The sequence below is a fragment of the Eschscholzia californica genome, unplaced genomic scaffold (genome assembly GCF_041429995.1).
Source record: "Eschscholzia californica isolate CP2 unplaced genomic scaffold, dmEscCali1.0.p SCAF_6, whole genome shotgun sequence".
In the NCBI taxonomy this organism is placed as follows: domain Eukaryota; kingdom Viridiplantae; phylum Streptophyta; class Magnoliopsida; order Ranunculales; family Papaveraceae; genus Eschscholzia; species Eschscholzia californica.
The window spans coordinates 23,054,602-23,079,681 of NW_028238483.1; the positions used below are offsets into that span (position 1 = coordinate 23,054,602).

General features: G+C 36.7%; 2 protein-coding genes across 13 annotated transcripts; one reads left to right on the plus strand and one right to left on the minus strand.

Moving 5' to 3' along the window:
- Positions 1-1,039: 1,039 nt before the first annotated feature.
- On the minus strand, positions 1,040-14,746 carry LOC147532592 (uncharacterized). 12 transcript variants are annotated; one of them, XM_086650595.1, is made up of 21 exons: positions 13,920-14,746; positions 13,015-13,077; positions 11,618-11,952; positions 11,407-11,506; positions 11,250-11,327; positions 11,077-11,136; positions 10,870-10,974; positions 9,775-9,885; positions 9,151-9,192; positions 8,832-8,948; positions 8,549-8,745; positions 6,139-6,416; positions 5,936-6,057; positions 5,652-5,694; positions 5,434-5,525; positions 4,509-4,557; positions 2,999-3,069; positions 2,776-2,895; positions 2,541-2,629; positions 1,917-1,959; positions 1,040-1,237 (listed from the first exon to the last, which is right to left on the minus strand). In XM_086650595.1, the coding sequence occupies exons 1-21, from the start codon at positions 14,112-14,114 to the stop codon at positions 1,190-1,192; spliced, it is 2,358 nt and encodes a 785-aa protein (XP_086506721.1). In that variant the 5' UTR covers positions 14,115-14,746; the 3' UTR covers positions 1,040-1,189. The 12 variants fall into 12 exon arrangements, with proteins under 12 accessions (XP_086506721.1, XP_086506719.1, XP_086506726.1 ...); XM_086650593.1 differs by having other exon boundaries at positions 2,776-2,898; positions 13,920-14,744; XM_086650600.1 differs by having other exon boundaries at positions 8,856-8,948; positions 13,920-14,602.
- A 4,434-nt stretch (positions 14,747-19,180) lies between these two features.
- LOC147532593 (E3 ubiquitin-protein ligase SIS3-like) lies at positions 19,181-24,959 on the plus strand. The gene is made up of 10 exons (XM_086649554.1): positions 19,181-19,470; positions 19,554-19,592; positions 19,688-19,754; positions 19,848-19,921; positions 21,128-21,263; positions 21,354-21,446; positions 21,908-21,973; positions 23,408-23,530; positions 23,878-23,991; positions 24,472-24,959. The coding sequence occupies exons 1-10, from the start codon at positions 19,442-19,444 to the stop codon at positions 24,796-24,798; spliced, it is 1,068 nt and encodes a 355-aa protein (XP_086505680.1). The 5' UTR covers positions 19,181-19,441; the 3' UTR covers positions 24,799-24,959.
- The last annotated feature ends 121 nt before the right edge of the window (positions 24,960-25,080 follow it).

Here is a 25,080-nt window from a genome sequence, read left to right on the forward strand (position 1 = left end):
CTCTGTATCTGGCTCTCTCTCTGCTCAAATATTTCTTTTCCTCGAATCTTTTTAGTGGGTCAGGCCTCTTGCTGCCTCCCCTTTCCAGTGCTCTCTTCTCTTTATGCAAATGGCTGAAGAAGCTCTTCTTGCTCCCTGTAGGTCCTCGTCCTCGAATCTTAAACCCTTCTCAAATTACTTTTCAAATTTTAGAAGCATTTTTTGGTGCATGCATGTTTGGGTCTTAATTATAGTGGCTTGAGATGTTGTTTTTCTTCTGCAAAGGGAAGCAGTCAAACTGTGTTGTTGTAGCTAGGGAAAGAAAGTTGCTTACAATCTGATACTCAAAGGCCAACGTTTTGCAGAAAGCAGAAAAGTTTCCGCAGAAGACGGTGGAAATCCAAAAAATTAAAACAAACACACCTCATATGTCGCCGGCCGGATGTCGCCGGCGACTTCATCATCTTTATCTCACTCTCTCTTCTGCCTCTCTCTCTCTCTCTCTCTCTCTCTCTCTCTCTCTCTCTCTCTCTCTCTCTTCACTCTCTCTTTCTTCTCTCTCTTATCTTTTTCTCTCTTTCTTCTATCTCCGACGGAGGGGAGCAACCCCTTCGCCGGAGCAAACCAGACGAATCTGGAAACCTCCGATGAAGGGGCTTCGTCGGAGATGAAGAGGACAGAAAAAAAAAAAATTTATCGCCGGTAATAAAAGGTAGCCGGAAATGTAGGGTTACCGAAAACGGTGGTAATAGGTGAAAGAGAGAAGAAGATGAAAAGTATTAGGTTTTGGTTTCACACCCCGGAAAATTTCTTTATTTCCTCGTAACACCGGCCTTCTCAAATGGGTTCTCCAAATTTGGTGAAGAAAACGAAGATGGCCAAAGATGGGGCTTCGGTTTTCAAGTTTGAAGTTGTTTACGAGTGAATTATGCATTTGAGGGTGCTATGTTTGAAATAGGTTCTCATGAGGTTATTTTTTTTGTTCTTTTTTTTTTAAAAAAGGGGATTCTCATGAGGATGCCAAAAGATATGTAAATAGATTTTGAGTTCTCTATGACAATGGCAAATAATAAGTGTTTTTTTTTTTTGCAAAATAAGGTTAAAATACATAAACTGCAGGAAAATAAATCCATAAATCCTGCACCCAATGAGAGACCCTTTACAACAGATGCCTTCAACATAGTAATATTAAGGGGTATAATTCACTCTACTAGTGAAAAAACAGACCCCTCTTCTTCCTTTTCCTTTTCTGTACACCCTGCAAAAAATAGAGTCAAAACTCTTTGAGTATACTTCTTCATTACACTTATGCAAGATGGTATGCCGAAATTCATAAGAAAGTCCAGACAAAGTCGGTCAACTCCATCTAAGGCTCATAAACACTTCTGCCACACTGCCGGACAAAATCCAGATTAGACACCCAAAGTGCCCCTGTATTTTACAAACAAAAATTCCATCGACATAATCTATAATGGAGGAGTTCAGGGATACACGGTTCTATCTGAAAGATCAAACTCAATGACGGAAGTCTAGGGTTCAAAATTATGACACCCCTTTAGCGTGGGAATTTTTGACCATCTTGACTGAAGCTATTGGACTGACTCGTTTCTTAAGTCGTTTCTGCTAGGGAACCTGTCGACTGGCTTCCTCTGTCCTGAGCACAGTATTAGGACTGAGTTGGTACTGGGAACCTAAAATGACATGGTACATCTAACCAAAACAAAGCAGACTCGGATGATTCAGACAAAGTTAGGTTCAGACAGGCCAGGTTTAGACAAGAAAACAAACACCACTTAAGTCTACATTTCGATTCCAATGTAGAAGTGCGAAAATATATCCTCCACACGGTGTTCCCCAAGTAAATATTGTAAAAGAAAGAACAGTAGATGATATATAGACGATAAATTGTGGTAACGTTGGGACAAGAAAAGCAATACCCTCTTGATGAACAATCTCATTGTAAGCACAATGGTGTCTCTCCTGCAGAACAAGAAATCAAATTAGCGAGATTATCAAATGGAGTCAAAACAAAACATAAGGGCATATACAAGTTCTAGTAAAATTTTAGTTAACTTTTCCTTCAAAATAAGAACCAAATCCTAGATCAGGAAAAAGAAACATCAAAACATGTACTGGGTTTCTTAAAGTTAGGCATCCATAAACAGCTCACTGGAAACCCCCAGCCAGTTTGATGGTTACAGTTTTCTACTTTCTACAAAGTACAACGCCCCTAAAAACTGCACAAAATTCACTGGAGAAACCCCAGGCGACTAAATGGGCATTTGATTATCTGCATATGCTTGTGGTGGTGGTGGTACTGGTGGTAGTGGTGGTTCGTAGCATTGGTCATTTTTTAAGAGGAGCGTAAGAATAACGGGGGTCTCAAAAAATCTAAGCCCCGAAATCCTCAACTGAAGCCCTTTTTCAACATGGATCTTGTGATTAGATGCAGGCCCGAATGAAATAGTCAAGGGAATCAATCCCAAAATTGTCATTTGCATCACAACTTTCAGTGTATCACAAATCTTCAGTTCACCAGATAAGGATCAATCAGAACTTACAAGCTACTATCATTTGTTTTTAGAGGATATTCAACACCGCCAGCACCAAGTATTGAAAATGCTGTAGGGTGCCCATCTGGAATTGTAACCTGCAACAAATAAATATAATGTGCTCCTTAGTTCACCACTAACCTAACTTACAAAAATCCAGACTAACAGCAATTTGCACTTCCTGAAAAGTTCAGAAGGTTCCAGCCTTATATCAGTCAAGCTTTAGAAGGGTATGAAATCATACAGCTGTGATTGGCAAAAACTTTTCTGTGGCAACAACGTCACGTGGTCCATTACATTTGATACTGTAACCTTCCCTCTTAAGGGCCAAGATAGCTGGCTCCCAGATATCAATATATCCGACCTGCTAAGAGAAAAATTTCGACATAATTACGAGAAGATGTGTCAGGGTAGTTGTTGAATTGTAGTATATTAAGAGTTAAAAATCTCTGTAGAAGTAGTCATACCGCTAATGAAACTTCATATAAAGTGTGGCCTCTGTCAAGGGTTTTCTGTATATGTTCGTGCATTTCAGGATCTGTTAACAGATTGTAGGGGAAAAAATTACTGCAAGTAATTGCACAGCACAACCAACAGCAGTAAGTGAAAGGAGGCGCAAGTCGTGATTTATAATGGTTTTTCATTATGGTAGGTTCAGCAAATCACATCAAAGAGCAGGGGAAAATGTGGTTAATCCATGATGTGTCATGTGTGTCATAATGTCGCGGATTTTCAATAGTAAACTATCAATTGGTTTGAAAGAATTGAAACAGATTAGGAAACAAGTAAAGGTTAACACAAGGAGGAGTAGGTGAGGGACTTGTAGCTTTAGTCTAAGAAACCAAATTAGAGTTAGATAAGCTTATTATCGTCATTATTAATCTAATCATTTCAACAACAGCTGGAGAAGGACGTCTCTTTGGTCCTATAGTGATATGAACATGAAAGCCAAAGCTTTATATCAGTTTAACACGTTGCGGTAGTGTCTAATTTCCTGACGAGAATCAATAACATTCGACTGGATTAGAATAATTTTTAATCTACTCAAAATCTCTTGAAAGAATTTTTATTTAATCCTCTTAAGTCCTATTTGTTGGGGAAGACATGCGCTTCCCCCTAAGGACTTCAATTTACTACAACTCAATTTAGAAAACTCTCGGATATAGGAAGTCTCCCAACAAAATAATTACTAATCCTAAGAAAGTTACAAATAATAAACAAAAATCAAAAAGGAAAAAAAGTGGTTCAATTTATTGGAGTTGGTTGATTTCTAAACACGAGCTGTTGGACTTGGTCCTGGTCCACATCATAGAGTATAAGACAAAGCCCAAAGAAATAAGCTAATGCAACTCTCCTGAAGGGGACTAAGAATTATTATTATTATTCTTATTGTAATTGTTATTATTAATAATAATATTATTATTATAATATTAGTAAAGGTAAGTCATACTCCTATTCGAAAAGCAGTTAGTAGCTATAAGTCGACCTTTTATCTTTGGGCTTCTATATTGAACGAGTTAACGTGACTCGGGTTTCAAGATTTCACAACACATACGATGCAGTTCTTACTCAGATGATGACATCTTTGTGGAAAAGATTCAAAACTAAGCCAATCACTTGCGAGTCGATTTTCTTCTATATCTTGTCTTTTCCTTGATTCTTAAAATTGATTTTATTAAAAAAAATACAGAAAAGAATTTTGGAATCACACCATCACATATATACTGTAGAATACCAAAAGTCATAAACTATAACCAGCAGGTATTTCACATTGTTAGATCTTGCAAGGAATAGATAATTGACCTACACCTATAAAATGTTTATGGTTTAGTTATTTCAGTGAATGAGTTGATATTTGAATGCCCCTTTTTTATGTAAAAAAAACTTGACCGAAATTGAAGTACATAATGGCAAATATTTTCGGAATACTGCTCATCTTAGTTCAAAAACACAAATAAGTGAAATTGTCTGACTCACCACAAGTGATCTTTCTTTGCTCGTTTGCGAAAACTTTTACAAGTTCACCCTGAATTTGCACAAGAAATTGATAAGTCCAAACTCATTTAAACGCAACCATAATTCAAAGAACAGCTCTAACATTAAATTCATACAGGTTGAGAGAGTACCTTTCGACAAACTAGACATTCTACATAAAAAAACAGATAAGCTGTGCCCCTTAAAAGTATATCAATATTTTAACAACTCTCTAGCAGTTTCATGCTGATGGAAATAACATAGGCGATATTTACAAGAGTAAAACCCAAAAACAGATCCATACACTAGTCAACTAATTAAGTTTCAAGCTACCATAGGAAGAAACCAATTATACCATGTAAAGTTTCGTACACTAATCATCTAATCATAATACACGTAAACTAAAGATACCATGTCATAGATGGAAGCGAACTACACTAGGCAACAGTCGATATGTAAAAGTTGTCTTTGTGTGAAAGCAATCAAACATTTCATATAAAAATTAAATCCACGGAGGAGAAAGCCAAATTTGTGAGAATCATATCAATGGTTCAAACTCCTACAGAACCATGCAAAACCTAAACACATCTCACAATCAATTAACTTTGGTTTTGATGAAACTTCTTGCTAATAATAAAACTTTGTACCTCAAACATTTCAGTTTGTCTCTCTTATTTATCTATTCATTTGGATTCAACTGTTTCAATTCGGACAATGCAGAAGATTTTGGACTTACACCCGTTAACACAACTCAACCACATCATGTTCTCCAAAGGGGTCTAAACCGATCCAGAAACCAAGATGAGGTAAAAATAATAGCAAGCGAGAAAGCAGTTGCAGACAATAACAGACTTCAGAAACCATTAAAATGTTAACAATATGATCGAATATTTGCAAAAACAGACTTCAGAAACCATTAAAATGTTACCTTTCGCTTCCTGTTATCGAGAGGTTGGACTTCAATAGCGAGGTATGTGTCCACATCATCAGCAGTAATTAGATAATTAGGTTGCTTTGCTCCTGTTGCCAGATCTCTCGATTACGACCCAGATTCTCAGCCAGGGGCGAAGACAAAAAGGGAGGGAGGATACCAAAACAAATAAACAAATAATAACTGAAGAGGACGACGATAAAATAATTATTTACCTTCAATATAGTTTACAGATCCATCTTCTAGATAACGTACCCACTGGAAGTGTAACAACAAGTCAGGGCTCAAAAACATTTATATTTGAAACATAGAATAAGTCACATTCTGAAGGTATAGCCCTAAAATAAGGTAAATAAGAAAGATAATCATAGATAAAAGGAAGACCCAAAAGTAGGGCTCCACATCCCTCATTTGGACCAGGTAACATAGCATCCACCATTTCCAATAACAAACTTTCTGGAACACATAACCAGAACACTAGTAACAGTTAAGTTCCTACCTCAAAAATGCAACTGGTTGTTCCATTAATAGGGTATCCACCTGCTTGAAGTTCCCTCCCTGGAAAAGCTTCACCTGAAATCTGGAGGCCATCAATGGCTGGTAAAGGATCATCTTCTGCAGCTGAAAATGAAATGAGTAGTAAGAAACCAATTGGCAATTGGACTTTATCAAACCAAAGCTTTTAAATCAATACATATTTACCTTCAGAAAACGAGGAAGATGGTTCCTCAGGCAGTGGTGGTAAATAAGGAGAAAATGAGGTATTTGGATCATCATGTGTGGCTGTCATGAGTGGGGAGTTCCCAGAATCCCAGTAAGATGACAGTTCTCTGCCACTCTGTTGTCCATCTACATCTGGATAATCCATCTCTCCACCACTAAGGTAGTCATTAAGAGAAAGTTGCTTACTGGTGGTGTCTGCACTATAATGTTTGGTTTGTAAATCAACCTGAGTGACTGCTCCTTGGAATGCAGAATTCCTGGAGTAACAGCATATTTGTGACGGACGCATAAAGTTAAATGACCCAGAAATCTATTTCTATGAGCGCATGTACATGTCCAAATAGGGCGTAATTAACATTATGATTGTCAAGAAACAACACCGCTCTTGATACTTTTTTTTTCTATGTGCGCTGTCGGGTATGGTTACTAAAGTGTGTCTTTGAATATTTGCTAGCAAAAGCCGCCTCTAATTGTCTGCGGATAAAAGTTGTTTCATTCTTCAAGCTAAAAATTTCAAGTGCAAGAGTATCTATCACCGTCATAGTTTTCCAGACAGAGAGCAAATTCTAGAGGCTCAGACCACAATCTCTAGACGTTACAACATACAACCTTTACTTAAGTTACGTTGTCATCAGGGATGGAACCAGGATTTCTAGTTACGATGCTAAATGTAGCCAAAAATTTTAAAGTTGCTTACCTTTTGGGCTAGTACAATCAAGAATATAATCACAACATGACGAAAAAATGAGTGACTATTTGGGGAAAAGTTAAAATGAATCTCGGAAGTATAAGGTATTGTTTCAAGTAGTTTTCCCCCTTTTTGGTACAATTCAAGTTATCTAGTTTTTAGTTCTGTATTTGGATCGGTCTTTATACAATTTTGAATTTTTTGTACAACATTTTAACTTTAAACCCCATCAGTAAAAGGACAAACGGTATGGATATATGAAATATCAAAAAATAAATAACGTATATCCTCAAGACCACATAGCAAATAAATCTTATAGTAAAAAGATGTAGTTTCAAACATGAAATGTGGAGGTCCTCGAGAAAATATAAAGGTCTGAAGAGGGAAACCCTTAGCTGCAGTCTCCCCCTTCAATATCAAGGAAGAGGAACTCCTCCGGACAATACAAAGAAAAAAAAACTCCTTCCCAAATATGTGAAGAGGATGAACCTCTTCGAAATGTAAGAAGGGTATATCCGACCAAGTGTCTCCCTCATTGAACCTTCTAGTAGTTTCATGGTGGAGTCAATGAAGAGAGGAGGGAAAAAAGAGAGAAAGGAGGAGCAGAGGTAGAGGAAGAAAGTAGTTACAAAAAATTTAGAGGAAATTTGGAAAGCGAACATAGGATTAACTTTATTACTAACAATATTGCTAACTAGGGGGGCAAAATGACATGTTGGGCAATCTGGAGAACCAAAGTGACGAGTTGGTCATATTTGGGGGCTAAGAGAGAATTCCCTAAAGAAAAAAGATATGTTGCCGAAGAAAGATAATGACAGAAAGAAACATAATGGGTTTCAAACCCAAGACCTCAACATTCAATTGCTAGACTTAACCAACTTACCCATAACACTTTATGCAAATACAAGACGTGAACAAGTATATATAGACACTTAAGGGAATAGACCCAAATCCCAGCCCGGGCCGGTCTCTTAATGGTACCGCCCATGGCTGTCATTGCAAACCATAAAGGTCAAACTACCTTTATATGAGTGATACTGTGAAAGATGATACTTCTTACTCAACACTCAGAGTGTGCCAGTTGTTCGTACTATTTATTTAATATACAAATGTCTGATAATTCAAGACTAGGGACCTCAGACTGTTTAATCTTCTCCAGAATCCAAGTCTAAGGCAGGTTTTGTCTGAAAACAAGTGTACAGTAGTTGCCACCTTGGAATCGTTTTTTGCAATGTTGAATGCATAAATAAGGGAATAGAAACTTAAAAGCTTAAGCTTCCAACAGAATGGAAGCAAGCTGAACAAAAGAGGTCGGCGAGAAAGATAAGAAGACAAAAATTATGATGTCAATCCACCTTTAACATGTTATAGCCTCTTTTTGTCAGAAAATTTGTCTTCTATCATTTCTCAAAATACCTCACGGGCATAATACTCACATATTCAAATGATCTAGCTGCCAAGTGATCCATATGTGGATCGACAGAGATTTACTGGCTTATGTTCTCAGTGTGTAATAAAGGATTCATATATGTTTGATTGATGATGCAAGACATGTATATAATTAATCAAAAAAGATATTAAAGCAGTAACTCCGTAATAAAAGGAAGGTGTACTACAATCAGTGGTTGACGCCATATTATTGGCTTGTACAAGTGATGATTTTCCCATTTTAGCAGGTAAATCTGTAACAAAAGGATTCACCTGCTTGTAGAAGGTGATGATATTCCCATTTTATCGGGTTCCACATTGTTTGCCTCGATTCTAACCAAACCAGTTTGATTTGTATTGTGTCCCACTGGGCTCCAATCAGTGGTTGGTTGAGCATTTGAATGAGAAGAAATAGGCGTCTGTCCATGAGAGTAGGCTGGCTGGGGCACCAGTTCTAACCCACTTTTGGTCTGGTATAGAAATATAAGAATTTAGAAGAAGAAAGTTTGACATATATGATATATGAAGAAATTTGTAGAAAGATACATGATCATACTGAAGTAGTCAGTGTAGCACCAACATAAGGGGATGGTGGTTGAGAAGTCAAACGTGCAGGACTGGACGCTTCAGATCGCCATGGTGCTAGTTGATACTGAGATTCTTTCAACTTTGTCTGTGACATTAATATAAATGCAGAGAAGTTCTTAAAGCTACAAACGGCAAGTATTTTTCATTACAACGGAGATAGTCCTGCTCCACAATATCTCCATGACATAAAAGGGAGACATCTTTTCAAGGAGCTTCTATTGAAAAAGAAAATCAGAGCAGATCTAAGAAACAAATGTACCTGGCATTCTTAATCTAAAAGACCATACCTCTGTAAGAATTAGCTTCTCATGCAGATGTTTAAACAGGACCTACAAGAAAAAAAGAGTAAATTATCGTCCATGCCTTTTGTATGTAAGACTTCAACAGATCATGCACGTATGCATAGACTGATACAGGCAAATACTCTGACATCTGAAGTTACTCTCGTCTTATGAAGGTATATTTTCTCTCCTTGTGTAGAAAAAGAAATTTCTCGTTTTACAGATTTAGATTTTGCTCATTCTTGCCCGAAAGAAAAGATAATCTGTTGCAATCAGGTTGTTAACAAATTTGGTTATTCTTCTACAACTTGGCTCATAATTTCCAGCGTTTGGCTTCACCAAACCGGGAAAACATCCAAATCCTCCAATGGAAACATCATGAACTCAAGCTATACTGCCCGTCAACCATTAACCACAGCCACTTGATTTGAGTCTTTTCTTCGTGAAGCCGAAACCCATCTTGGATAGACACGGCATACATGATACAAGTGGATTGAAGTTCCACTATTGCACGACATATATATACAAAACAAACTTGAAGACTTAGCTTACCTTGTAACTGTTCTCCACAAAATAAAAATTTTTCTTGTTAAAGAAAAAGATAGATAAGACCATAAGAGCAGTGCAAACCTTAAGATTACTAACAATGGACTGGGCATCAAGCACTGGTGGCTGCAACGAGTAATCAGCCAACAGAGGCAACAAGTTTGATACAAATATAGATCTTTCTTCCTGTGCTGCCTGTAAGAATTGAATTTACCATCAATACATAAATTTAGATTACACAATAAAAATTGGTTCCTGTATATGATTAAATTGGATCTAAAATCTCACTTCCCCGTACCACAAAAAGATACTACAGTCATCAAGAGGTGTACCACAAAAGAGTTTAAAAGTCAAACTAGAATACAATTTCAAAATCCACATAACAAGATAACGTAGCAGCCGAGTTATTGAAGCATGGATAAATCTGAACTAGAAAATACAGAAGTAGGAAATATAAAGTAACTTACAGAACTTCCCTAATCCCATAGAATACTATATATACAGGTGTCCGATACAAAGCTTTTAGTTTACAATCTTCTATGATGACTTGTGGGGCCCAAAGGGAACGATCCACAAATAATTTCTTTTGACAATGTGGTCTTTATCATAATCCTCAATGAAAGTCAACTATTCCTGAAATGTGTGAAGCTCAAAGCGTATTGAAATACACTGTAAAACCACAACTGAGTCACCATTTGTAATAACTGCCCGCTATGGAATTATAAGTTGTAAAATGAGATGACTTTTGGTGAGGCTGATCTACATTATAAGGAGAAAAATGTAACATTAAATTACTTTAGATCATCCGAACATCAGCCCAGTGGTCATTGTAAAAGATTCTGACAAACTCATTGTAAATGGATCCTGACAAACGCATTGTAAATGGATTCTGACTCACAAGCTACGATTATATGTGTGTGTGTGTGTCTATATATATATATATATATATATATATATATATATATGCAGATAGTCTAGTTGTACAGAGCTTTATATGCATAATAAAACATTTTCACAAATCGAAGTGGAAAATACAATGAATTTGTGGTTCCCAGCTGATATATTCTCTGACCATGACATACAAAAGACACCAACAAGAGTAGCTTTTGTAAGGTATAAACTTATTAGAAAAGCAAATAGTTGCACATATGAGTCTTTGACTTCGAAAAGGGTGAGAACCTGCAATGCATATGCAAGGCGTATGTTTTCCTCAATTATATCTTGACGATAAGAAAGAGATTTTGATGCCGCGTCAACAAGGTCTTGCTGCTGCTGATCAAATGCCTGAAGCATGCATTGAATAAAAAAGACTCTATATAAAGAATAGCTAAGTGGAAAAAATAATAAAACAAAAACTGAAAGAAATGCAAGTAAGGTTTTACGTACCATTCGCATATAAGCTATACGTTTTTTTAGCGCATATTTCTCATTACGTATTTGTGCTTCCTACAAATAAGGAGGGTAGTTGTTTCATTTAGTGAACAATATCAAAAGGTAAAAACCATTGAGAAAAAAACATCCCCATCGAAGTGATGGTTGGGATCAATAAGGAGCTATACCCTAATGGAATATTCACCAAGATGTTTACGCAGCTGCAGAATCTCCTCTTCATGCTCACGATCCTTAAGAATGATATCCTTCAGCAAATATATCTCTTGGTCCATCAAAGTCTTACCAAATTACTTGAATAATTAGCTTATGGTAATAAGATATTACCTGCTTCCACAAGCTGGATTGATTCTCCATCTCAGAATCTGGTGGCAGTCCTTGTTCAGATATATTATTTTTGGGATCATGCTCTCCTTCTCGCAGGTACCTACTTGACAGAGGTTGCAAGAGATGTACATTAGCTTAACATGACTCTGCTTCGGAAAACCTAACTACAATAAATGACTTAATAAAGTATGTTTTTTGAGTCTGACATTACCTGCCTGGAGAAAAGGACCTCGAAGATGGTGAGGAGTGGTGAGAGAAATACAAATGGTCTCCAGATGCCTGTCTACAGGGAAGCACCGTGGGAGTCCCATTCGACTTGTTGGTCTCATTGTACTGATCTTCTGCACAGGCATGTAAACAAGGGTCGTTTTGGGGTATAATATTTTTCTGGAGAGCAAGTTTGCCCCGTGAATCAAGTATTGTTCCGTTATTTGTCCATCTAACGCTATCTTCTTGATTCCCTATAGAAGAATCTGACTGATGCGCGACATGATCGTCGTGTATGCCATCCGAATGGGGTCTTAAACCAATTGGCTTGTCTGATTTCTGCAAAAGAAGCTAAAAGGATTACTCAACGAAATAATATATACAAGATAAGGTACAGCATGAACACTTTAAGCAGGATATCTCTGTCATTCTTTTTCTGTGATAGTGATGGAATATCATGAACACACGCAACCAAAAAAGTAATTACAAAAGCCCATCAGGAGGGTAGAGAACGAGAATAGCCTAACTATCACTGATGCACATGACATGAAGGGAAAAACAAATCATCGTGGAGGAACTTCATAGTCGCATCCTTTTATGAATATAAGATACAAATGCTCAGAAGACATGAAGTATGATCCTACGTTAATAAGTTAGCCAGTTCACTTCAAATTTTAATCCGACTTAACAACTAGAAGATACCTACAATTTAACTTACATGCCAATAAGGTATACAGAAATAAATGTTAAGATAGCAGTAGAGTTGGAGAACAGTCAGTTGAGTACGCAAAGTAAAGGCATGCCACTCGAACCTAGGTTTTATTTGTTATGCTTGCTGAGATGAATGAACCCCTTCAGTTTCAAAAAAGATGTTGTTATCTAGTCAAAACTTGAATAAATTACCTGATAGGTATAAGTTAGAGCCTAAAAGTGGGATTTCTGTAGTTCTTGTTCCTATAATATAATAATAGCAGAGCTCACACATAACCCAGCTAGGGTCAGAATCACCTCTTCAAGCGTCGTGTCAGTCGAAATAAGCTACCCATTCATACACTAGTTCATTTAGTAATGAGTAGGTCATTTTAAAAGTTCTGGAGACTCAAAGAGAGAGGGAGAGAGGGAGGGGGGGGGGGGGGGGGGGGGGGGGGGGGAGGGAGACCATTCATTAAGTAACTTCTACTTTCTCCTACAAATTCCATAAGGTCATGGTTGTTTCTCATTTAAACCAAACATGGAAAACTCGATACCAGAAATCTATGAAAAACTAGTATATCTCAACAAAGAGACAACTTATTAATAATTCAAATCGAATGCAATACTATTTGGAGCAGTATGTTTCCGGATGAAGTAAAATAAAAATGTCATGTGAAATGATACCACAGAAAAAAACAGAGCACTTACATATCTCTCTAGTTCATGGGTCCTCTTTTGAAGCTCAGCTCGTAATCGGCTATTCTCTTCTACCTATTAATACGAGACAAATAATCATCAGCAGACACCCTTCTTGACCCAATAAAGGAAAATTTTAGCACTGAATAGTGAACTTAGTGCCTTCGATGGCATAAAGTGCTGCTCTTAATTACATTAGTTATACAACAAACAGGAAGGTGTAAGAATCTAGGATTACAATAAGCACTTAAAACTATGAATCCCTGACACTGAAATTCAACTTAAGTGTTTGGGTGGGTATAATTTGTTTTGTTTTTTCCTTTTTGAAGAGGGAATGAATGCATTGACAGTCGGATAAGAACATGCAAGAATATAACTCAAGATTTCATTATAGAAAAACTGCAATCGAGTTATATGAAACTCAAAAAACCCAATACAGCTACACAAATTTATCGAATATGGATTAAAGCATCATCATTTACAGTAGAATCCAGTATAAGACAAGTATTTTAGCCATCCTTCCTCTTCTATTCCAATGGTATAAAGTACCCCACCAAAAGATGTGATTGTAGTTTTGGGGCGGGTTTGTTTTTCCCTTCTCTAATTACCAATAACAAGAAATGTTCCTTCAGGTATAATAGTAATACTATTTCTCATTAAGTAAGAAATAAACCACCACAGGGATACCCAAGTTAAGTGTAAGAAATAAAATTACAAATTTTAAAGCCAAATCATTGACAAATTGCATACAAAAAAAACCTAACTCAATAAACATACAAACATAATTATTAGGACAAGGTTGAGACTTAGTTATCTAGTCAAATAAGTATCATTAAGTAAGACAAACCTATGATTAGACTCGTTCAAAATTTAAACACTACATAAAAAGATAATCTTTTAGAAAGTTTAAACCTAACCTGTAGCAAGATTGTCCTTTCAGCATCTTCAACTGCTTTACTAACCTGAAGAAGATTATAATCTTCTTCAGAAGAATCATGAACGCCTATTCCTGATAATTTATCAACTAAATTATGAATACCACTTTCCATATTAGGGTTCCACTGAGATCGGGTTTCTCTAACGTGATTTGGTTCGTTTTCATAAGCTCCCATGGAAAAAAAAAAATTAAAGAAATCAATCAGGAAATTAGCTCCATTGACCTTCCTAAGAAAGAACAACTCGGTAACAGAAACAAATTTAGCGATTAGGTTTGTGCTTCAGAACATTAAAATACAAAAAATGGTATTGGAGAACTGAAGAAACCCTAGAAATCAACAGAGGAGAAGAACAGAGAGTAGTAAAAAAAGGAGTACTTTTGAGTTCTATTTATCTCTCTTTCTTTTTCTATCTGTTTGTAATAGAAACGAAGGGAGGGAACAAAAAGTCCGAAATTGTGCAGAAATTTTCAGGTTTGCCACCAGATTGAGGGCTGCTGAGGTTTATCACCCCGTACACGTAAAGTGGTAAATGCCGGGAAACAAACTCAGAAGTGACATTTATTGGATCTTCCCCTTTGGCGTTTACTCTCAACAATGGGTGGTGTAAGTAGTCGATAGTGTTGGCATAATCTAGATCAGTGACGGACTCAAAAGAAAATTCATTGTGAGGGCACTCTTTAATTATAATTAATATCAAAAAAGAAAGATCAAATATCAGAATTAATGATGGATTGTGAGAGTAATACACTAATAAACACTACAATAATTTAGCTATTGTGTTATAAATGAATCGTCTAAAACTACATGTATTTTTGTCAAACTTGTGACCACTATATCTCATGGACTTATGGTGACACTCTCATAAAACTTGACTGTCGTTAACTTATGCTTTTTTTAGACAATAATCTCATATGAATAATTAGTCTTAAATTCACATTTGAATTATATAAAAAAAGTTAAATCTCTATAAAAAAAAAATATTAAGAAACTTGTTTATCTTGAAAAGACTCAACACCATTTATGTTCCTTAAAGAAGTAAGTGAGAGAAAGATAGTGGAAGATAATAACACAAGTTTAGAAAAAAAAAAAATGTTTGGTCAACATAGAAACGACAAAAAAAAAAGGGAAGCCCAAAAAGAAAGATTGGACCCTCAAAGAGAGTTTGTAAAAATTAGGGGGCAAAAACCAAAGTACAATAAAAAATGGTCAGCGCTTTGAGGAAAGCTAAATAGTTTTCGGGGTGTGAAATTTTAAAGGGAATATGCAAAATTTTGAAAAGTTTCTGGGGAAACTTATTTTATGGGGAATATGGTTCAAAATAAAAAACCCTCCACCTCACCTCTCTCTCTCTCCACCTCACCTCTCTCTCCACCTCACCTCTCTCTCTGTCTCCACCTCACCTCTCTCTCTTCTCCGACTTGGTCGCCGGCCGGAACATTTACCGCCGGCGACCACGAGAAAAAAAATTCACTCACTCTCTCTCTAGAAACTCCGACGAAGGGGTTTCCCTTCGCCGGAGTTCCGGTATGTTGAAGAACATAGCGGAACTGGTCTATTCTTCAACAGACCGGATCTGGCCTGTTGAAGAACAGACCAGTTCCGGTCTGTTCTTCAACATACTGAAACTCCGACGAAGGCTTTTTCATGGTCGCCGCCCGGAAAATTTTCTGGTCGGCGACCTAGTCGGATAAGAGAGAGAGGTGAGGTGGAGAGAGAGAAGATGAGGTGAAGAGAGAGAGAGAGGTGAGGTGGAGAGAGAGTGAGGTGAGGTGGAGGGTTTTTTATTTTCCTCTAACAACTTACAAAATAAAATTGTCAAACAAAATTGACCAATTTTTTACCAAGTCTTCACACTCCGGAAACTATTTTGCTTTCCCCAAAGCGCTGGCCTAAAAAAAACAAATAATTTAACAAGTATGGGGGATCCGAACCCAAGTCTCTTGAGTGGATTAACAAGCATGGGACCAAGACACTGGACACTAACTCATGCTCACATCTTGAACTTTCTACATATATAAGTTAAGCAGACCTACCAAATAATCGCGTCTGGAACCTACGGGGGCACGACACAGGTTCGGTTCTTAGAGAATGTGGAATCTATGGTAATTAAACTTGGGTTATTAAAAATATAAATAAAGTAATTTAGTTGGGCTATAGGTCGTAGTTTCAGTTGTCTTTAGGTCGTTGTGTAGTTGAGCTTTACAGCATCTCCAATGCAGCACTCAATCTTAAATGGATTTTAAGAGTTTTTGCTTGAAACTATCTCCAATATAACACTCATTTGGATCTCTACGATGACGTGTCGAAGGTGGAATAGAAATATCTCAAGAGGACACGAGTGTCCTATTGAGAATCTTAATTGGAAGTTGACACATAGGACAAATGGAGATTCTTTTTTAGTTTTGCATTGGAGATGCTCTTAGGCCCATTTTTGTTATAATTTATTGGCAGTTATTGTGTTTATCACATCTCATTGATGTATCAATGTCATTGTAATGACCTTCGTCGTCACCTTCCAAAAAATATAAATAAAAAATATATTAGGATGATGGGTGTGGGTATCAAAAATTTACTTGGGGAATAATGACTTTGTTCAATTAGATTTGACCCGGAAACAATTTTATTTTGAGTCGAAAAGTTAAGTTGTTTGCTTTCTGCCACCTAATCTACATCTCCCTCTTTCTCTATTTATCTCTCTTGTCATTCTCTCTATCTATCTCTCTGTCATGTCGCTTTCTCTCATTTTCACCAGTTAACAACATTTAGCAAAGGGCTGACGCTTTGGGGAAAGCAAAATAGTTTCCGAGGTGTGAAGACTTGGTAAAAAGTTGGTCAATGTTGTACGACAATTTTATTTTGGGAAAGCAAAATAGCTTCTCTGCCTCCTCTCTCTCTCTCTCTCTCTCCCCCTCATTTCTCTCTCTCCACCTCACTTTTCTCTCAAGATGTAAGAAATTTCTCCAGACAAATATTTTTAGGGTCAAATTTTGGTTTCTCCTTCTTCCTTGAACTTACAAAATTTGGCAAAAAAAAAAGCAGAATTAGGTATTGTTTAGTGAAATTCCCCTTGGATGGCTAAAAACAGTGAAATATATATTTCGACCTTCATACTACATTTCTCTAACTACATAAATAAACAAAATTTGTATAATGTAATTAGACTAGACTTTGCAACTAATTCAACAACTCATTTCTTGCCAATTAGACACTAATTTATTAATTGCTTTGATTTGTTTGAGACCTTCAAAGGGGAAGGAGTCGAAGAGGAAAGAACGAAGGAAGGGGTGAGAATTTGTCTTCTTATTTCTATGTAAGTTAATCTATTTCGATTTGAGTCTTTCGAAATTTCGAGTTTCAAATTTAATATCTATAACATTTAAGGTCGTTAAAGTAATAAAGTAATAGTATTATCTCCATTTCCTAATGTGTATGTGTCAACAACCATAATGTTTCCCCAACAACAAACCTCAGTTCCCCTTACCAATCGCCATGTTAATTATGTCTCTCTCCGACTCATTCTCTCTCTTTAAATTATTTCAAAACGAAGTGTTCCCTTCGTCGGAAGCAAACCTCAAGAAGTTTCCATCGGAACCCTCCTCCAAAATTTCGTGATTGGTCGACCGACCACAAGATGTATAGTGTGTATAGTATATTCTCTTGACCGACACCACGAAAGTCTGAAACTCTTAAGGAGGGGTTTGTTGGAAACCCTCCTCGAGGTGCCATTCGTCTCAAACGAAGGGGTTTCGGCCAAGGGAACAATTCCCTTCACCAACTGTGAGAGAGGGTGAGATAAAAAGATAGATTAAGAGAAAGGGGGGACGAGCATGAAAGAAATTGAGATACAGAAAGAGAATGGCATGAGAGAGAGATAACGAGCGTGAGAAAGAGAGATATAGATAAAGAAAGAAAGAGAAAGGTGAAGAAAGAATGAGAGATATAGATATAGAGAAAAAGATAGAGAAAGAGAGAAATAAAGAGAGAGGGAAAGAAAAAAAAGAGTTGGCAGTGGTGGTCGGTGGTCTAAAATGGCAATTGCCAGAAGTTGTGGTGGTGGAGGAGAGGTGAAGATGAAGGGGGCGAAATATAACTTGGTAAATTTTTGGGTTATTTCCCGAATAGCCCCCAACTTTGTGACTAGCTTCCTGCCTAGCCCCCTACTTTATCAAAAATACTCAGATGGCCCAATTTTTCAGTTAACGGTGTTATAACGGTAACTGAAAAGGGGGGCTATTTGAGTATTTTAAATAAAGTAGGGGGCTAGACAGGAAGCTGATCACAAAATTGGGGGCTATTTGAAAAACAACCTTAAATTTTTTGGCTAAAAATAAAGATGTTCCCAAAGTCAATCTTAATTGACTTAGCACAATATAAAAACAAAACTTTTACATGAGCACACACATTACTTTTATAGACACTTCAATTATATCACCAAGTTTGTCGTGGAATCCTCCACCCTTCTTCCCCGACTATCTCTGACCACCATTATTTTCAAGGCCGAGAAAGATATAGAAATAAAGAGATAAATACCTGTGGTGGTTAGAAGAGGAAGCAAATTATTTTTTTAATGAAAGATAGTCGACAATGACAGTATGTCAGTGGTGTGTTATTAGGGAACGGTGTGACGAGAAAAGAGGGGGAGGAAAATAAAGTCAATTTTTTTACTTAACTGAAGTGGGAGGTTCTCACGCCAACAACTTATATAGTTTTTGACGCAGCGGAAAAACTGATAAAAGCCTTAGAACTCCGTCTAAAGACTATAGAACCGAAATTGATAACAAGAATACTAAAATACTGAATTTTATTGATTGAATGACTAAAACAACTTCTAAGCCCTCTTTATATAGACATAGGGTTTCCTAATCTTGGTCAAACTCCAATAGCAACTCCTAATAAAATAAAATACTAGAATAGTAGTAATCCTAAACTGATAACAATTCCAAAAATAGAAAAAAAAAAGTTCGTTTTGAAGCCCTAAACGATGGAAATTTGCCCCTCAAAGTGGGCCCGTTGCGGCGAAGCAACAACGAATGACCGGAACGCTATTTCGCACCATCCCTCAAAATTTCGTCCAATTCTGACACCCGTAGCTTCGGTTTTGGCTGTTTTAGTCTGTCACTTTTGTATTTGGTCGCTTCTATTTCATCCATGTATTTATCGACCAATTCCTCTACATCAATTTTGTACCCAAATAAGTCGTAAAGTTACTTATCTTTGTATCGCCAAACCACACGTAACACTTCCCTATTGGGGGATCGCAAAAAAAAAAAAAAAACTTCCCTGCTCAGAGGTCATCCTGAGCCCATCCGTGCCCATCAGGCCATTAGTTAGGCCAGACAGCCCAAGCTTCACTACTCTGTTACTTCAACTTTCTTCTCTCCTCTCTCTCTCTTTCAAAGTTCTTCAGGAATATCTACTAATTACCGCATATCAGTACCGGTATAGGAATTAAAATCTCGAAGTCGAACGAATATTAGGGTTTTTGATGTAATTCATCTCCAATGGCAACCAGGGGTATCAATTTCAAGTGGTAAGTTCTATATTTATTTGAAATGAAGTAATTCATTGTTGCAGAAAACTAATTACATCTTTTGCTTTCAAAAAAATATTCAGGTACGATGGATTTTTCTTGTCGATGATGGCGATAAGTGTGTATCCTTTTTGTAATCCAATTTTGATCATCAATGAAGTTATAATTTGTGGATTTGTTGAAATTGTTTTGAATTCTTTAACAATTTGACGATTAGAATCATTGTTTCTATCAATTGGAAGAAACTTAATCTTTGTACATACCCTTTGCATTTATGGATTCTAGTAAGTTTTATATCTCTTACAAATTTATTCATCTTCTTCATGTGTTTGAGTATTTATATAACTGGAGTTGCTAAATATCAATTTCATTCACAGGTTGAATGCACGACTGCCTTTATTTCTCGAGTTTTGATGTTCGCAGATAATGGACTTGCTGCAGGAATGGGTTTGTAAGTAGTCTCATTTGGGGATGTTTGTTTGATAGATTTTGTGTTTCTAGTGATTTAATTGACTAGTTAGTCATAAAATGTGCCTCGGGTTTAAATGGTTCTAGCTTCCGTAGGACTACGAATCTTTTCACCGTTGGTTTCGTCCGTTTGGATAAGTATTTTTATGACTAAGTGATACCATTTGAATATAATGCTATTCTTTGTGGGTTAACAATGCATTAGATACAATAATATGTAATTCTTCTCTAGTGTTTTTGATGATACTTTCTTAGGTTCCTTCTGCTGATTCCAAAAAATACGTGGTAAACTTAGTAAGGTTTCAACTCTCTATGTAAGGTTTGCACTAGTTAGTATGAGAACACTTTCACAAATTTGGACAGTTTGCACGGTTTCCCAGTGAGAGCGCAACCTAAAAAAAATATTGGCATGCCTTTTTAACCAAGACCAACACGAAATTGGGCCTGCAACCAGTTTTGTGTTTTTTAGTAATGAATAACACGAGGATCATGACCAGACAATGAACGGCATGTGCCTAGTTTTTTTTGAAACTTCAAAATTCTTACTAGAGTTGCTAAATTTGCATAGGAGAATCTTAAAAATTTCTTGTTTGATAATTTAGCAAAAATCTTGTTTTTTCAACCTAATTTTCTATCTTTTATGAATAACACGATGTGATGACTAGACAATGAATGTCATGCTGGTAGATGTTTCTCAAACTTCATAATTCTTATTAGAGTTGCTAAATATTAGACGGGAATCCATAAACAAGGTTTCCTTATAGTTTTCCTTAATACTTCAAATGTTTATACGAGGATTTCCTGATTCTCTCAACAATTTGGCCATGTTTGGGGCACATGATATGAATGTGATTCCTAGTAATCTCAATATTTTGCTTTACAGTTTGGTGCACTTAGGAATAGGAATAAGATTGGTACAGATTGATTTTTTCGGTAGATTATATGATTTACTATCCCAAGTGAAATATAATCACAAACCCACTCAGGGAAATCTTATTCAGTTGAGAATGCAACCCTTGATGAATTCCATTATACCAAACACCATGCGAAATATAATCCCTGGCAATCTCATTCTATTCCCACATGCCAAGCATGGCCTTACTTTTCTAGAAGGAACAGTCAATTTGTCCATCCATGTCATTTTACATGGGTTGCACATAATAATGTTGTCTTTGTTTGATGCATATAGGGATCTAAGGTGGGAGCAAAGGCGCAGTCGCTTTTATGGACGAATTGTGGTTCTAACATTTCTTTTGCTACTTTACCCCTTCTTGTGGACTTGGTTAGTAATTGGTATCGTCTGGCTTTCTAATGCAAGAAGCTGTGTGAGTTTCTAATCTTGATTTTTCAGTTATACAGGATAATAACTTACTACAGATCTTCATTAATATATCATCTTTTTAAAATACTTGCAGCTGCCTAATGAAAGTCAGAAATGGGGATTCCTAATTTTGTTGTTCTCCAGCAATTGGGGTCTTACGTACATTGCAGGCAAGTCTGTTTCGAAGGTGAGTAATGCTACTTTGCCTTTAAATCTTGGTGAAAAGGAATAGGTTATGATTTAACTTAGAAGCTTTCAGTCAGTCTTTGGTGAGTACATACTCAGATACTCCCTCATAGATATAAGTGACAATCTGGATACATGTTCCGTTGGAGACTTTTGGATATAGCTAATGTGAAAATCACACGAGCTACTAAGTAAATCCACGTTCAAAAAGATGGTTAGAAGTACTACTCTTTTTACCCAAAGATTGTTATGTTGATTCGAGACTCATTAACTTTGAAAGCAAGTAATTCCTCGTTGCCTTCCTGGTTCTTTTGAGTTACACCAATGAAACCAGAGACTTCAATGGAAGTATTTTCATTTCTCTGCGTACAGTTCTTGTTCCCAGTGCACTCTCCTTTCTTTTTTATATTCGTAGAAATCAAGTGTCTGATCTAATATTTTTTGTTTCTATTACTTTTGTAGTGGCGTGTTCGAAGAGAAGTACATTTGCTACGTGCTCAGCAGGGAATTCCATTTTCAGAATATGGAGTATGCTCAACATTTCTTCACTCAATTCCCATTTTTTTGGAATTCTATAAGTTGTGTGCTTATTTGCTTGTTAGGACTTGATGAATCACTGAAACCTTTTTAGAGTCTAGAATGCAAGTATAAGGAAAGATTCAGTTTCGCACGTCGGTAAACTTGGAAATTTACTCTTTGCTATTTCAAAAAAGCACTGTGCCATAAACAAATCTTAGCTCTCAAGGGATGAAATAAAGTAAACAAGTCTTGATGTATGCAAAAACCACATTTAATGCTATGCAACAGATCAGGAGCCATTAGCTCATATATACTTTTTAGGTGGGCTGTGGGCTAAACAAAATGCATTAAATCTTGGAGACCTTGATTGATATTTATTATTATTTTCATTTCAGTATTGTTAATTTGTTGCATGTCAATGAAGTTAGTTTACATTTGTGAGAATAGTTTCACGTGGGAAAATGGTGATCTAGATCTAGTAACCAAGAATATAATGTGTAGGTCCTCTCCACTCATCGTCAATTGGTTTTGAGTTGGATGACCACAAATTTAACTACATTTACTTTGAAATCTTAGTTTATGTTATAAAGGAATCTGTGTTTATTTTTTGAATGATTTGAATTAATATTGTAAGAGACGGAATTCACAAGCTTCTAAAGCTTAGGAAGGCTATTAGGGGGTGTACATTTGCAAGCTGAGAAACAGGAATCACAATGTTACCATTAAAGCCCCCCAAGATAAATAAAGTCCAAAAAGTCATTAAACTTAGCCCATTTATCTACTCCTCTACTCCAAGGGCAAGAAGATTTTTAACATCCTCGATGATCTTCTCAGTCTTAACTTCTACTCCTTCGGAGATGGCATTGTTCCTTTCATTCCGAATTCCTCAAACCACTGCAAAAGCGATAACACTCCAAACCTGCTTCCTTGCTTAAGAAGTCCTGGAGCTTTCCATGGATCAAACATCATATGAAGTGAGAAACACCATTGGAATTTAAAGCTTTTGGGAAAGAATTACCAAACTGCCACAGAACGTTCGCAAGATAATAACAGATGAGCTCTTTTATGCAAAGACAGCATCTGTTGGGTCTGTTTGACGATTCTTGTGTTAATGCCTCAGTAATTCCTGAAACATTAGACACCAATAGTATGATAGATGACCCCAAACTACGGCAGTTTATTTTCTCTTGCAACCAAATGGTGTATTTTAGAAATCAGTAACTGAAATCCACCTAAATTATGCAATTACGACTAATGAGTTGGTGACTGATAAAATAAGACGAGACTGAGCAACTAGTAAGGCCCAGGATAGGAAATATCGATACACGTTTCTGGAATTATGTATGTGAACATGATGCTTTTTTAATGCGTTTCTTTCTATATCTAGCCATATATTTAATAGAATGTTACAAACTCTTGATGGGTTTTCACACACTACATCAGGTTCTGGTAGATATGATTAGGGTACCTGATTGGGCATTTGAAGCTAACACTGGTGAGGAGCTGCGAGGAGCGGTTGCCCAAGATGCTGCATACCATCCAGGATCTTACTTAACTGCGCCGCAGGTAACTTGATATGCTGCTTATTTATTAGTTTGATATCTTCTTGGTAGATGCTATCTGCAGTTCATAACAATCTAACACTCCTTCATTGTCAGGATTTCGTTATTTAAACATCAGTTGATCTCTCTCTCTCTCTCTCTCTCTCTCTCTCTCTCTCTCTCTCTCTCTCTCTCTCTCTCTATATATATATATATATATATATATATATATATATATATATATCACCACCACTACCTAGAAGTTTGAGGGAGCCATGTATTCTTACTTTGTTCTAGGTTACATCGCCAAGTCTCTATCGTTACAGGGCTCACAATGCAATTTTTCTATCGCTAGTTTTTCTGTGTTTGCAGCGAAGAGCAGTGGAGGTTCTTATCCAGGAGCTTCCCAAGTTCAAACTAAAGGCTGTTCCAGTTGATTGCAGTGAATGCTCAATCTGCCTCGAAGAATTTTGTGTGGGTAATGAGGTATGATTCACCGTTTAACCATGAAATGACTAGACAAGCTCAACAATTTGTAGCATGCCCATGTAAACCCTGGACTTTTGTTACATAATTCTGCTCTTATCGAGCGTGTCCTTTATGAATTATGATATGTCACCCCCTTGGTCCCTTTAAGATCTTAAATAGAAAGACCAAAAGTTACTAAATATAAATAAATAAATAAGCTCGTTTTCAGATTCAGACATTAAAAAACAAACACCACCGTCATCTCTAATACATGTGTTTTCAGATGATAAGTAATAGCAAGTCTTTACTTAAGAAGACTACCTTGTTTTATGGTCTGATTTCATTATATACAAATTTGTCCCAGAGTTGATGTTAGATGATTAAAAAATTTTGAACTTATAAAGTAAATTTTGGTATAAAAGCAAAAAACAAGTATAATCTTTCTAAATAGTATTGAGTCTTTTAAGATCTATTATCTTACTTTTGAAATTTATGCAGGTGCGTGGCCTCCCTTGTGCACATAACTTCCATGTTGAATGCATCGATGAGTGGCTTCGCTTAAGTGTGAAGTGCCCTCGATGCCGTTGTTATGTTTTTCCAGATCTTGATCCCAGCTCCATCCTCACTCTCAGAGCTGTCACAGGACGGACCTCCGCCAATGTTTTACCTGGCCTATCGGCAACACACTCTGTGAGATTACCACCTGATATTGCAGTTGTAAGCAATGATTCAGACACTGTTTTGGAAGTTGCAGAAGAGGGAAGATCTGTAACAGTAGCTCAGGCTCCAGCAATTACTGCGCCTGAAGCTGTTACAGTCAACTGAATTTCATCAGTAGCTTAAAAACATCTAAAGAAGCTGAGCGTTTTTTCATTCTTACCTTTTGTGCAATTTTGTTGGTTTAAATACAGACGGAACCTCTAGAGAAGATGAAAACAGTACATACCTTTTCTGTCAAATGAAAAGAGAACGGGGCTCTTCCATAATCTCAATATTTCTTTGACTGGCAGTTTTTTTTTGTTGGCATCGATACACTGAGAGATAGGAGCTACAGACAAATAATACAAACAGAACCTTAGTTGTACCAGATTCATTGGAGCTACAGAC